The 15,582-nt window shown below is 53.9% G+C and overlaps 1 protein-coding gene and 1 pseudogene across 1 annotated transcript; one reads left to right on the top strand and one right to left on the bottom strand.

Moving 5' to 3' along the window:
- Positions 1–237: 237 nt before the first annotated feature.
- Positions 238–1,920, bottom strand: LOC147981325 (uncharacterized). The gene is made up of 7 exons (XM_087515935.1): positions 1,852–1,920; positions 1,557–1,760; positions 1,291–1,464; positions 847–1,206; positions 699–762; positions 522–667; positions 238–432 (listed from the first exon to the last, which is right to left on the bottom strand). Exons 1-7 carry the CDS (start codon positions 1,867–1,869, stop codon positions 238–240), a joined length of 1,161 nt encoding a protein of 386 aa, XP_087372061.1. The 5' UTR covers positions 1,870–1,920.
- A 5,512-nt stretch (positions 1,921–7,432) lies between these two features.
- LOC147981324 (putative F-box/kelch-repeat protein At3g17280) lies at positions 7,433–8,875 on the top strand (annotated as a pseudogene).
- Positions 8,876–15,582: the final 6,707 nt, after the last annotated feature.

Here is a 15,582-nt window from a genome sequence, read left to right as displayed (position 1 = left end):
AAAATTTTAAAATTCTACTACGTTCCCCAACAAGCACATATCAGCAGATATATAAACTCATGGGATAGACATATAAAACACAACGGGATATCAACCGGCACCATCACAACAATATATCCATAAGCATCATCACAATCAACAGACACATAAGCATAAGCATATAGAGAAGCACACAAGTCATCTAAATGATCACCACCACACACAAGTCATCTCAAGCATCATCACCACACACAAGGCTTAATCGCCATGACGTCGAGCACCGCGGAGGTCATCACCGCCAAGACCGCCGAAGCCCAGGTCGTCACTGCTAGCAGTAGCGCTACCGCCAAGACCGCCTCCACCTTCGCCTCCGCCTCTGTGGATCAAAGTGGTCGGGCTCCATGTCTCGGGAGTGCTGCGACGACCACCGCCAACGGTAGATCCACATGTTCCCTGGATGTTGAAAAGACATATTAACGGGATATATGACTGTGTTGAAAGGCATGACATGCTTTGGGTGAATAGATTGGGGATGAACTAACCGGCGAGGGGCCAGCATTCTGTGCCACAAACTCCTCAAAGGTCAGCAGCACTGGTTGTGCTGGAGGGCATTGTGATGGCTGCAACTGAGGACACCTGCCGGCCGCCATTTCCTGAAAAGCCTGCTGCATCTGGCGATCCCTTTGCACTTGGTGTTCATAAAGCCTCTGATGCCACGCCATGGTGTTCATAAAGCCTCTGATGCCACGCCATGGTCTCCTGGCGTGTGTACTCCAGGTAGGCCTATGGTATGACATGATGGAACTCATAAAACTACTAAATGCGGAAAATAAAGTGAGCAATGAAGATAAGAGGGAAAATACTTACAGATTGTTGCTCCTGAAAGAGGGACTGTGCACTGGTCACTGGCTGGCTCGTGCACTGGCTCAGGCTCGGGTCGATCCGACGGAGCTGTGTGTAGGAGATAGTAGGAGTGATCACAGCATCGAGAACCGCCTCCCGACCGTGCTCCTTGGGCCCCATGCTCACCACCGCCCTCTCGTCCAGATCCGACGCAATGGGGTCAGGTGTGTCAGGATGTAACTTCATATACGCTTCGGAGTAGGCCTTCTTCCTCCCCGCGGTCTTCTTGCCGTAGTACTTGGGCTCACCAGGCTTGGGGTCCTTCCGCGTATGGGCGATCTCCCACGCCTGCATGTGTGAGAGTGGCCGCTTCAGTTTCTCCTCCTGCACCACCAAACAAAGGTTAGTCATACATAAGAAAGTGATGGTAAATAGAAGAAGAAGAATGTTTAATGGCGTTAGTCATACATTAACTGCCTTGTGGAGATAGTGGTTTCGGTTTCCCTGAGCATGTACTCCCTCCTTCCCTCGGTTAGCCTTATTTTTCATTCTCATAGCCGCCCAGGCTCCAGCCTCATCACACCAAAGATCCACCAATGCCGCCCAGGACTCGTCTTTTCCATAACACCAATTTGGATACACCTACATAATGAAAGCATAATGGCATGTCAACACAAAACGGTGAAATGTACCACAAGGTTGTGAAAGCATAATGAAAAATCTTTTATACTTACCGCTAAGTACTCGTGCCTCTCCAAGGTAATGCCCATCCTCCGTGCTTCTTCCTTGGTCATCTTCACACCAAGAGCTTCGTGATAGTATGTCGAGATGGCCACATAGCACACCTCGTACTGCATCTGGCGGGCCTTCTTCTTGCATTGGTGCAGCACGATCTGGTCCGCTCTGGCCCTGTGCTCCGGAAGAACTTGATAGAATTTCTACAATCATGCATGAAACAAGAATGGAAGAAGCCATGAGTTAAATCATTCATGAAACTAGAATGGACTTGTGCTTCTGAAGAGAACTCACCCAGAAAGTAGTGATCATGGCCTTGGCATGGGTCTCATGTTCCGCGTGGAGGGCCGCTTCCCAATGGTCCCAGCTCGTGGCCAAAACCCGACGGTCTGGCTGCCTGATTGGATCCGGACAGTACAACCCCGGCCAGTATAACTTCAACAAGACGGTGAAGAGGCCGTTGGGAATACGAACCCCTTTATAATATATCCAGTTGCTGCAAAAGAATGAACTATTAGCATGTGACAAGGAAAATAAATAACAACCGGAATAAGCATGTGACAAGCAAAATAATGAACCACTTACTCTTTTCCCGTGGGCTCAATGAGCCACTTCTGCTCCTTAGTAGCAGGAACTTGCTTTGGTAGCTTTGCGTTACCACGCAACCACCCCTTGTTGTCAACCCCCTTCCCGTCACCACCATCATCCCCGCCACCACCCTTCTCCTCGCCTGCCTCCCCCTCCCCAACCTCCTCCTCCTCGCCTGCCTCCTCCTCCACCTCCTCCTCCTCCTCCTCCCCAGAGTGTACCTCACTAGAGGAGGGTACCTTCCTAGAGGAGGGCCTCGAAGACAACACCCCTAAGTCGGTGAGGGTGCGCTCTTTCTGGCCGCGACCCCCTGTAGTGGCTCTCCCCCCACCACCTCGCCCTCTAGAGGCTCTCCCCCGCCCCCTCCTACTCTAGGGGCACCTCTCCCTCGACCTCCCTGTGAGGAGTCATCGTCAAATAGCCGAGGGGGAGGATTACGTGCTCGACCACTCCAACTAGGCAGGCCGACGACCTTGCGTATGAAACCCACGCCGTCGGCCTTCCCCTTGCCCATGTTCCACGAACCTGCATTGAAAAGAGAATAAGCAATTAGTAAATTAATGAAATGAACAAAAAGGCATGATAATAAACACATTAATAAAATGCCATTTCTGCAACAATGACATCATCTAGCATGTCCCTGACCCCGTCGTCCTCATATCCATCGATGCGTTGTCGCATCACCTCCTCTCTACCACGGTCCTGCTCGGCTATGTTTATCGGCGGCATGTCAAAGTTTGGCATATATCCGTGCATTCGAAGGTGCTCACTCATGTCCGTCTGATTTCTATGGTGACGCCTGGCACATCTCGCACAGGGGCATGGTGGGATAATTCTCATTGGACGACGGAATATCTCCTTCAAATACACATCAGTTTTCGCGATCCACTCTCATGTTACTCGATTCCGACGGATAAAACCACTATACATCCACTGATTATCTGCCATCCTCTGCTTTTATGCAAGCCACACAACATAATTAAGGACTCACTTAAATTAATCACATCAAATTTTCAGTTTCTACCGCGTTGAATCCACCTACATCTCTAATAGGTAAAGATGGGTCCTAATCCCACCCGAGGATGTGTAATTGAGTACGTTCTCCATCCTACCCCGTTCCGAGACAAAATTTCGGCAGCACCTCCCCGATGTTCTCCAGATACACATCTTGGCAAATAGCCGAGATAATGTGCTCCGGAGAACAATGGGAGGCGCCGCCGAAATCCTGTCTCGGAACGGGGTAGAACATGGAGAACATACCCAATCTACACATACTCGGGCTGTCCGTGGAAAACGCTGGACAATCCGAAAGAGCTGCGGTGATAAATATGCAATTGCATGCATATTTATTGATGCAACCCTTTCGGACGGGAGACGCCTAAGTTCCGCCACTTGACTTGAAAATGAAATCTACTGACATGAAAAAATGGAGGAGATGGACTTGTAGCTCACCCTCGGATGTAGAGGAAGTAGTCGAACAGCAGAGGGATGCTCAGGGGGACCAACGCGTCGTACAACGGTCACTCCGATGAAATGCGACAGCACAAAGCCTGCAAAATCCACCGAAAGAACAACTTAGATCATCACATCTCAGTCAATCAAAATTTTGTCTTCAATTTTTTTTGCAATATCATCATGATGAACTAACCACTAACCATGATCTGAATTTTAACATCTGTCTATCTATCTACTTCACAAAACATCTATCTACATATCATATCGAGAGATGCGACGCCACAAACCCTATAAATTCCACCGAGTAAATTTTTTGGAACTTCGCATCTCATATGGCATTTCAACAATATCTCAAATTGTAGGATAGAATGCATATATTCTACATTATTCAAAACATAAAGTAAAAAACTTAGATGATCATGATACTTCAAATTAAATTTTTACCGCATTGATTAACTTTTTGGTCAAAACTAAAATGTACCTACCTATCCATACATTGATGTACCTAGAAATTTATCTACTTATCTATCCATTTCATTCAACTATCCAAATTTTAACATTTCTCTATCTATCTACTAAAATTGCACTAAACATACAAAATAATTGCACTACACTAATTTTCTCTATCTAGGTAACACAACAGCGGCATGAGCTACAACTCCGGTGAGTGACCGGGGGGCAAGGGAGCTCAGCGAGGGGAAGCAGCACCGAAGCTGCTGGAAGACAGTAGGGGCGGGGGAGGTGGCGACGTTGGAGGGGGGCGGGATGAGGCAAGGGCGGGGCCTGGCAGACGATGGTCGGGGCTGGGCGGACGGTTGTCGGCGCGGTGGCGGAGGAGGCCGGTCGGGGCCGGGCCAGGAGAAGGGGCACCGGGGCAGGGGCCCCCTTAGGGAGGGCGTCGACGGAGGGGGCGGAGCAGCGGCCGGAGATCAGGCTGGGGACTCCGGCGGGGGGGACGATGGCAGCGTGATGCGGGTGGGTGGAGATGGCGGCGGCCAGTGGCGGGGGCGGCGGCTAGGGTGGCGTCCACGGCGCGGAGAGGGTTGCAGCGGCGGTTGGGTGTCGAGGAGAGGGAGTTGGATCGGGTGCGAGGAGAGAAACGAGTGGAGGAGGAGGGCCGGGGAGTGGATAAGGGGGGCGGTATGCCGACGGCATGGCCGTCGGCATAGGCTTGGTCCCACGTGCCATGTGTCAATCTATGCCGACGGCTAAGCCGTCGGCATAGCTACTTTGCATTTTTTTATTTTTTTATTATGGCGTATGTGTGACTCTCAGCACACTGTAAAAAATAGTCCCACCTCACCCAAAGATAAGCAACATGACCTGTTTAAATAGTTGGCTAATCCATACGACGTGAGCCCTCGGGGGTGGTGTGGTGGCATGTCCGAAGAGGCAGCACGCGTCTCCGCGGTGTGCCCCCCTCACGGACGGTGTTGCCGCTGGCACCTAGAGGGGGGAAACGGACGCGCCGGCTCTACACGGAGGGGATCTTGCTGTTGGTCTGGCCCGGATGTTGCTCCAAAGTGTTCCTATGGGCTGTCCTAACACAACCGGGTGAATACGTCCACTGGTCAAAGCCCGTCCGTGCAAAGTCAAAGGGGTAGATCCCGTGGTCAAACGCTATAGGGTTAGGCGGGACGGGGCCCTGGGGGGGAGGGGTAGCAATGCCACCGGAGCGTCGCACCGGGCCATCATACATGCGGGGTGGTGTGGTGGCATGTCCGAAGAGGCAGCACGCGTCTCCGGGGTGTGCGCCCCCCCTCACGGACGGCGCCTGGAGGGGGGAACGGACGCGTCGGGTCTACACGGAGGGGATCTTGTCGTGGGTCTTGCCCGGATGTTGCTCCAAAGTGTTCCTATGGGCTGACCTAACACAACCGGGTGAATACGTCCACTGGTCAAAGCCCGTCGGTGCAAAGTCAAAGGGGTAGATCCCGTGGTCAAACACTACAGGGTTAGGCGGGACAGGGGCCCTAGGGGGGTAGCAATGCCACCGGAGCGTCACACCGGGACCTCATACAAGCCGCGTGCCGGGTGCCTACGCCTGCCACCATGCTTCTACAACCTTAGGAGGGCCACCACAACACCTGGCGGCATTGCTACCCCCCCCCAGGTACCCCGTCCCGTCTAACCCTGACACAGACGACCGTCGGGTCTATCCCTTTGACTTTCGCTGGACGTAGTTTGACCGGTGGACCTTTCCATAATGAATACCAGAGTTTTTAATAAATTCAATTATTACGTTTTTTAGATTTTTAGTTTACCGTGTGTATGGGACCCGGTGCATGCAAAGTCAAAGGGCTAGATCTCGTGGTCAAACTCTAAAGGGTTAGCAATGCCACCGGATTGTCGCACCGGGCCCTCATACATGCCATACGGTGTGGTGGCATGTCCGAAGAGGCAGCACGCGTCTCCGGGGTGTGCCCCCCACCTCACAGATGGCGCCGCCGCCGGCACCTGGAGGGGGGGAACGGACGCGTCGGGTCTACACGGAGGGGATCTTGCCGTGGGTCTGGCCCGGATATTGCTCCAAAGTGTTCCTATGGGCTGACCTAACACAACCGGGTGAATACATCCACTGGTCAAAGCCCGTCGGTGCAAAGTCAAAGGGGTAGATCCCGTGGTCAAACACTACAGGGTTAGGCGGGACGGGGGCCCTAGGGGGTAGCAATGCCACCGGAGTGTCGCACCGGGACCTCATACAAGCCGCGTGCCGGGTGCCTACGCCTGCCACCATGCTTCTACAACCTTAGGAGGGCCACCGCAACACCTGGCGGCATTGCTACCCCCAGGTACCCCGTCCCGTCTAACCCTGACAGAGACGACCGTCGGGTCTATCCCTTTGACTTTCGCTGGACGTAGTTTGACCGGTGGACCTTTTCACCTTGTTGTCATAGCCCAGCCATAGCTACACCCCCCAACACAGTCCCGGCACAACCCACCCCAAGATTCCCTCTGCGTCGGCCCGACGTGGCCGTTTTCCCCCTTCCGGGGCACAGCGGCATCGACGCCCGTGAGGGGGGAGGGGGGCACACCCCGGAGCCGCGTGCCTGCGCTTGCCACCACGTTTCCACAACCGTAGGAGGGCCCACCGCAACACCTGGCGACATTGCTACCCCCACAGGTACCCCGTCCCGTCTAACCTCTCCGTGACACGACGGAAGAAGGCCCGTGTGGGGGGTAATCGATATATGTTTTCTGTACATTTAAGTTAATGAAATTAGTATTAGAGAAAAATAAAAAATAAAAAGAGAAAATAAATAAAATATTAAAATATTATTAGAAATCTATGCCTATGGCAAAGCCGTCGGCATAGCTACGGCCACGGAACGGTAGAGCCATGGATCGATGACGTGGCGTAGGGCGGGGATCAATGACGTGGCAAAAACCATGGGCCAGGCCTATGATGATGACCTAGCCGTCGGCATAGAAATGCCACCCCACGGGACCGACGAACGACGTGGATCGATGACGTGGCGGCGCCGCGGATCGATGACGTTGGCATAGCTATACCGACGGCCATCGTTAGCCCGTGGGCGTAGCCTGACGCCGTCAAACTGTCGTCGCCGCCCGGGTAGACGGGCCCATGCGATATGCCGACGGCCTACTCTATGCCGAAGGCCGCCGTAGGAATATTCTAAGCAACACCGACGGCTGATCTATGCCGACGGCCCCCATCGGCATAGAGGGTCATACGCCGACGGCCTTTCTACACCGACGGCTTTAGCTGGGCCGTCGGGGTATGCCCATCTATGCCGACGGGGGCCGTCGGCAACACAAGTTTTTCTGGTAGTGGCCGGTGGACAAGTCTCAAACTTCCGGTTGGCCGGCGATGGCGTCAGGCACAGGGAGCTGCAAGAAGAAGAGAGACACGGAGAGTAGCCCGGTGTCCGAGCTTTCCGACGATCTCCTCGTCGAGATCTTCTCTCGCGTGCCTTACAGGTCCACATGCTGCTTCAAGTGCGTCTCCAGGCACTGGCGCGACCTCGTCTCCCACCCGGACCACCGCAAGAAGCTTCCCCAGTCGACCCTTGCCGGCATCTTCTACCAAATCCGCAACAAGAATACAGGTCGCCAAAGCCTATCGGGGAACTGGTGCGCTAGCATGGACACCTCCCTCTCGTTCATGCTGCCCAAACACAATAGATTTGCGATGCACTTGCTAGACGGCTGCAATGGCCTCCTCCTCCTTTGCCGACGCAGGACACGCCTTGGTCCCAACAATATAGCAGACTACGTGGTGTGCAATGCCGTCACTGAAAGGTGGGTGGTTGTGCGTGCCACCAACTGCTCCAGCAACGTCTCGATCGCTCGCCTGGGGTTCGACCCGGCCGTCTCCTCCCACTTCCATGTATTCCAGTTTGCGCCTGCTGATTTTGTGGGTGCGAATAGGCCGACGATTGCTGGTGCTACTCCAGACATCAAATCAGTGGGGATCTACTCATCCAAAGCTGCAGTTTGGGCACGTCGAGTTGGCTGGAAGAGTCCAATATCGGTACGCCACACTTCAGAAAGTGTGTTTTTCAGGGGGATGCTGTATCTGTCTACGAATGCTGGTTTGGTTATAGGTGTTGGCGTGGAGGGAAACCGTAGGGTCATCCGTGCCCCTATGACACATTCTGATGGTGATGTTCATAATGTTTATCTATCACAAGGACAATTGCATTTCGCAAATAAGGCTACTTCTGAACTATCAATATGGGCTCTTGATGGTTCTAATGGTGAAAACTGGACCTTGAAGCACAATGTCACCCACTTGCAACTATTGGGAATAGAGTTCTCATCGGTTGTGTGGAATTACGATGTTTTCTTCCACCTAGAAAAAAGTGTGATATTTATAGTATTGAATTATTACTCGTCCCTAGTCACGAGTCACCAATCAAGTACAAAGCTAATGTCATACACAGTGGATTCTAATAGGAGCGCCGTTTTATATGTGATCTTGGACCAAACTGTAGAGCTCCTTATCTTTCATATGTTCCTTTCTTCTCAGACTCATGCGCATATCGGCACTAGTACTCTTACCTGGGTAGTTCAGCTTCACAATTATGTATTTGTTGAACACAAGGATCGACTTGCGTGAACCTTTCATGAAGTTCTGATAGTTTTTGCATGTGCCTGACAGCCAGAGTCACTACCGGAATCTCCCCCTATGCCGACGGGCCGTCGGCATAGCCCTGAGTCCCGTCGGGATAGGTCTACGCCGATGGCCCCCGTCGGCATAGGGCCGTCGGCAACATATGCGTCGGCACAGCCAGGGAGGCCATCGACATAGAAAAGCCGTCGGCATATATGCTACGCCGACGGGGGTTGTACATCTATGCCGACGGCCACGGCCGTCGGCAACTATCGCGCCTAACGGCGGCCGCCGTCAACTTTGGCCAACGACAGGCCGCCACGTGGCACACCTATGCCGTCGGCCTAGCCGTCGGCTTAGTCAAAACCTATGCCGACGGCCTAGCCGTCGGCATAGGTGTGCCACGTGGCGGCCTGTCATTGGCATGGACCAGGGCTATGCCGACGGCTAGGCTGTTGGCCTAGTTTCAAACTATGCCGACGGCCTAGCCATCGGCATAGCCCTTTACAGAGTTCCCAGCAGCCGTCGTCATAGCTTTTAAACTATGTCGACGGCTATGCCGACGGCTATGCCATCGGCATAGGTGCCACGTGTCAGCTACTAGGAACTCACGCAAGCCCTATGCCGACGGCATAGCCGTCGGCATAGTTTGCTTTTGAATTTTTTTTCCTTTTTCTATTTGTTTTCAAATCAGTTCAATTCAAATAACAGCACATATCAGCAGCACATATCAACGAACGTAAGCATAAGCATAATCACAACAATAATTGCATAAGCATCATCACACACAAGTCTCTAAATGATCATCATCACAACCAACATAAGCATAAGCATATAGAAAAGCACACAAGTCATCTAAATGATCATCACCACACACAAGTCATCTCAAGCATCATCATCACATCTCAAGTATCATCGAGCACCGCGGAGGTCGACACCGCCAAGAGCGCCGAAGCCCAGGTCATCACTGCTAGCGGTAGCGCTACCGCCAAGACCGCCTCCACCTCCGCCTCCGCCTCCGTGGATCGGAGTGGTCGGGCTCCGTGTCTCCGGAGTGCTGCGAAGACCACCGCCAACGGTAGATCTACCTGTTCCCTGGATGTTGAAAAGACATATTAACGGGATATATGACTGTGTTGAAAGGCATGACATGCTTTGGGTGAATAGATTGGGGATGAACTAACCGGCAAGGGGCCAGTGTTCTGTGCCACAAACTCCTCAAAGCTCAGCAGCACTGGTTGTGCTGGAGGGCATTGTGCTGGAGGGAACTGAGGACACCTGCCGGCCGCCATTTCCTGAAAAGCCTGCTGCATCTGGCTATCCCTCTGCACTTGGTGTTCATAAAGCCTCTGATGCCACGCCATGGTCTCCTGGCATGTGTACTCCAGGTAGGCCTACGGTATGACATGATGGAACTCATAAAACTACTAAATGTGGAAAATAAAGTGAGCAATGAAGATAAGAGGGAAAATACTTACAGATTGTTACTCCTGAAAGAGGGACTGTGCACTGGTCACTGGCTGGCTCGTGCGCTGGCTCAGGCTCGGGTCGATCCGATGAAGCTGTGTGTAGGAGATACTAGGAGTGATCACAGCGTTGAGAACCGCCTACCGACCGTGCTCCTTGGGCCCCATGCTCACCACCGCCCTCTCGTCTAGAGGCACCGCAATGGGTCAGGTGTGTCAGGACGTAACTTCAGATACGCTGCGGAGTAGGCCTTCTTCCTCCCCGCGGTCTTCTTGCCATAGTACTTGGGCTCGCTAGGCTTGGAGTCCTTCCGCGTATGGGTGATATCCCACGCCTGCATGTCTGAGAGCGGCCGCTTCAGTTTCTCCTCCTGCACCGCCAAACCGAGGTTAGTCATACATAAGAAAGTGATGGTAAATAGAAGAAGAAGAATGTTTAATGGGGTTAGTCATACATTAACTGCCTTGTGGAGATAGTGGTTTCGGTTTCCCTGAGCATGTACTCCCTCCGTCCCTCGGTTAGCCTTATTTTTAGTTCTCATAGCCGCCCAAGCTCCAGCCTCATCACACCAAAGATCCACCAATGCCGCCCAGGACTCGTCTTTTCCGTAACACCAATTTGGACACACCTACATAATAAAAGCATAATGGCATGTAGGTGTGTCCAAATTGGTGTTATGGAAGCATAAAGCATAATGTACCACAAGGTAATGAAAGCATAATATATGAAAGCACAATGAGAAATCTTTTATACTTACCGCCAAGAACTTGGGCCTCTCCAAGGTAATGCCCATCCTCCGCGCTTCTTCCTTGGTCATCTTCACACCAAGATAGTTGTGGTAGTATGTCGAGATGGCCACATAGCGCACCTCGTACTGCATCTGGCGGGCCTTCTTCTTGCATTGGCGTAGCACGATCTGGTCCGCTCTGGCCCTGTGCTCTGGAAGAACTCGATAGAATTTCTACAATCATGCATGAAACAAGAATGGAAGAAGCCATGAGTTAAATCATTCATGAAACTAGAATGGACTTGTGCTTCTGAAGAGAACTCACCCAGAAAGTAGTGATCACGGCCTTGGCATGGGTCTCATGGTCTGTGTGGAGGGCCGCTTCCCAGTGGTCCCAGCTTGTGGCCAAAATCCGACGGTCCGGCTGCCTGACTGGATCCGGACAGTACAACCCCGGCTAGTATAACTTCAGCAAGACGGTGATGAGGCCGTTGGGAATACGGACCCCTTTAGAATATATCCAGTTGCTGCAAAAGAATGAACTATTAGCATGTGACAAGCAAAATAAATAACAACCGGAATAAGCATGTGACAAGCAAAATAATGAACCACTTACTCTTTTCCCGTGGGCTCAATGAGCCACTTCTGCTCCTCAATAGCAGGAACCTACTTTGGTAGCTTTGCGTTACCATGCAGCCACCCCTTTTTGTCAACCCCCTTCCCGTCACCACCATCATCCCCGCCACCACCCTCCTCCTCGCCTGCCTCCCCCTCCCCAACCTCCTCCTCCTCGCCTGCCTCCTCCTCCACCTCCTCCTCCTCCTCCCCAGAGTGTACCTCACTAGAGGAGGGTACCTCCCTAGAGGAGGGCCTCGAAGACAACACCCCTAAGTCGGTGAGGGTGCGCTCTTTCTGGCCGTGACCCCCTGTTCCGAGACAAAATTTCGGCAGCACCTCCCCGCTATTCTCCAGATACACGTCTCGGCAAATAGCCAAGAGAATGTGCTCCGGAGAACAATGGGGAGGCGCCGCCGAAATCCTGTCTCGGAACAGGGTAGAACATGGAGAACATACCCAATCTACACATCCTCGGGCTGTCCATGGAAAACGCTGGACAATCCGAAAGAGCTGGGGTGATAAATATGCAATTGAATGCATATTTATCGATGCAACCCTTTCGGACGGGAGACGCCTAGGTTAAGTCAGTTGACTTGAGAATGAAATCTAGTGATATGAAAAATTGGAGGAGATGGACTTGTAGCTCACCCTCAGCTATAGAGGAAGTAGTCGAACAGCAGAGGGATGCTCAGGGGGACCAACGCGTCGGACAACGGTCACTCCGATGAAATGCGAAACCACAAAGCCTGCAAATTCCATCGCGACAAAAAATTAGAACATCACAACTCATAGAGCATATTTAAAACATTTAAACATGCATTCATTTATTTTTGCATCATGTAGGCAAAAAAACTAACAACATTAACAATATATTCATCATCGTCATCACATATTCATCATCATGATTATCACCTATTCGTCTAGCCAAATTTTTTACTACCTATATTCATCGTCGTCATCACATATTCATCATCGTCACCAATTGTTTTTCAAGATATGCAACATATAGCATCTCATCTAACCAATTTTTTTACTACCTATAACTATCTAACTATCTATCTAACTATCTAAATACCTATCTAAATACCTACCTAAATACCTATCTAACTATCTATCTAACTAGCTACAAATTACTAAAAACACTAAAAAAATACAAAAAAATCACCTTCGAGAGGGCCGGCCGGGGTTGGGGCGGGGAGGCGCGGGGTCGGGGCGGGGCGGCCGGAGTTGGGGCTGGGAGGCGCGGGGTAGGGGCGGGGCGGCCGGCGCGGGGTCGCGACGGGGCGGCCGACGCGAGGTCGGGGCGGGGCGGTCGGAGTTGGGGCGGGGAGGCGCGGGGTCGGGGCGGGGCGGCCGGAGTTGGGGCGGGGAGGCGCGGGGTCGAGGCGCCCGGAGTCGGAGCGGGGCGGCGCGGGGTCGGTGCGGGCGACCGACGCAGGGTCGGGGAGGGGCGGCGCGGGGTTGGGGCGGGGCGGCGCAGGCGGCGGCGGGCTCGGGGCGGGGCGGCGCGGGGTCGGGGTGGGGAGGCGCGGGCGGCGGCAGGCTCGGGGCGGGGCGGCGCTGTTTTGGTGCGGCGCGGGCGGCGGCAGCGGAGGTGGTGGACGGCGGGGTTGGGGTCGGGGTGAGAGACAGAGAGGGAATGGGTGGACGAGGATGAGCGAGTGGATAAGGTCACCCCTATGCCGACGGCCTGGCCGTCGGCATAGGCTGGGTCCACAAGTCAGTGAGCGGGAGGAGTGGATAAGGTGAGCCTATGGCCGTCGGCATATTTTTATTTTTAATTTTCTTATTTTATATAAATTTTTTAATGTTTTCTTATAGTTATATCTATCCTTTTTTATTTCATATAGAATTTTCATTTTTTTTATAGTTATATTTTTCCTTTTTTATTTTTTTATGTATTATAATTACATGTAGATTTTTTTTTAAACCGCTCGGCCCTCTCCTCTCCCGAAACCACACACAGGGAGGGGAGGGGAGGCGCCGAACTCGAGCAGCTTCGTTCGCCAAGGCCGTGGCCTGGTCGCGGGTATGGGGGCGAGACATGGCGGCAGCGACGCCCGTGAGGGGGGCACACCTCGAGGCCGCGTGTCGGGTGCCTGAGCGTGCCCCCATGCTTCCACAAGCATAGGAGGGCCCACTGCAACACCTGGTGGCATTGCTACCCCCCCCCCCCCCCTCCGGTACCCCGTCCCGTCTAACCTTGACACAGACGACCGCCGGATCTAGCTCTTTGACTTCCGCCGGAATGGGTCTGACTGATGGACCTTTTCACCTGGTTGTCTTAGCCTAGCCCATAGATGCAACCCCCAACACCATCCCGGCCCAACCCACCCAAAGATACACTCCGTGTCAGCCCAACGTGGCCGTGCACCGGGAGGGGGAAAACGGACGCGTCGGGTCTACACGGAGGGGGTCTTGCTATCGGTCCGGCCCAGATGTTGCTCCAAAGTGTTCCTATGGGCTGACCTAACACAACCGGGTGGAGAGGTCCACTGCTCAAAGCCCGTCCGTGCAAAGTCAAAGGGCTAGATCCCGTGGTCAAACGCTATAGGGTTAGGCGGGACGGGGGCCCTGGGGGGTAGCAATGCCACCGGAGCATCGCACTGGGACATCATACATGCGGGGTGGTGTGGTGGCATGTCCGAAGAGGCGGCACGCGTCTCCAGGGTGTGCCCCCCCCCCCCCTCACTGATGGCGATGACACGGTAGTAGACGTTCTGCGGTAACGATGCGGCGTGAATATTTTTAAATACTCGGAGCGCGATAAAATCATGAGTTTTTTACATGACGTGGGCACATGTGCTATAGGACTGATGGTAATTTTTCATAATTTTTCATGATGGAGAAGTATCTGAACACTTCCCTCTACGCGGATTGCTCTTCGCGTGTCTACGACTGTGGCCAGCGGCCTCCGGGGGCTAGCATGGCGCCAAATCTTGCGTAGGCGGCCTCTCACAAGTCTGGAAGTGTTGTGGTGGGTGCAAACGCCCGGCACACGTCTCAGGGGTGTGCCCCCCCCCTCACGGACGGTGCCGCCGCCGGCACCTGGACGGGGGAAACGGACGTGTCGGGTCTACACGGAGGGGATCTTGCTGTGGGTCTGGCCCGGATGTTGCTCCAAAGTGTTCCTATGGGCTGACCTAACACAACCGGGTGGAGAGGTCCACTGCTCAAAGCCCATCCGTGCAAAGTCAACGGGCTAGATCCCGTGGTCAAACGCTACAGGTTTAGGCGGGACGGGGGCCCTGGGGGTAGCAATGGCACCGGAGCGTCGCACTGGGACCTCAACCGTGAGGGGGGCACTCCCCGGAGCCGCGTGCCGGGTGTCTACGCCTGCCACCATGCTTCCACAACCGTAGGAGGGCCCACCGCAATGCCTGGCGGCATTGCTACCCCCCAGGTACCCCGTCCTGTCTAACCCTGACACAGACGACCGCTGGGTCTAGCCCTTTGACTTTCGCCGGACGGGGTTTGACCGGTGGACCTTTTCACCTGGTTGTCATAGCCCAGCCCATTGCTAGACCCCCAACACCGTCCCGGCCCAACCCACCCCAAGATTCCCTCCGTGTCGGCCTGACGTGGCCTTTCCCCCCTCCGTGACACGGTGGCAGCGTCGCCCGTGAGGGGGGCACACCCAGGAGTCGCTTGTCGGGTGCCTGAGCCTGCCACTACGCTTCCACAACCATAGGAGGGCCCACTGCGACACCTCGCGGCATTGCTACCCCCCCAGGTACACCGTCCCGTCTAACCCTGACACAGACGACCGCCGGGTCTAGCCCTTTGACTTTCACCGCATGGGGTTTGACCGGTGGACCTTTTCACCTGGTTGTCATAGCCCAGCCCGTAGCTACACCCCCAACATAGTCCCGGCCCAACCCACCCCAAGATTCCCTCCGTGTCGGCCCGACGTTGCCATTTCCGCCCTCTGGGACACGGCGGCAGCGACGCCCGTGAGGGGAGGGGCACACCCCGGAGCCGCGTGTCGGGTGCCTGAGCCTGCCACTACACTTCCACAACCGTAGGAGGGCCCACTGTGACACCTCTCGGCATTGCTAACCCCCAGGTACACTGTCCCGTCTAACCCTGACAC

Source organism: Triticum urartu, chromosome 3A, assembly GCF_056163025.1.
Source record: "Triticum urartu cultivar PI428250 chromosome 3A, HENAU_Tu73, whole genome shotgun sequence".
In the NCBI taxonomy this organism is placed as follows: domain Eukaryota; kingdom Viridiplantae; phylum Streptophyta; class Magnoliopsida; order Poales; family Poaceae; genus Triticum; species Triticum urartu.
The sequence above is the reverse complement of the archived record's forward strand: the minus strand, read 5'-3'. Positions and strand labels throughout refer to the sequence as shown.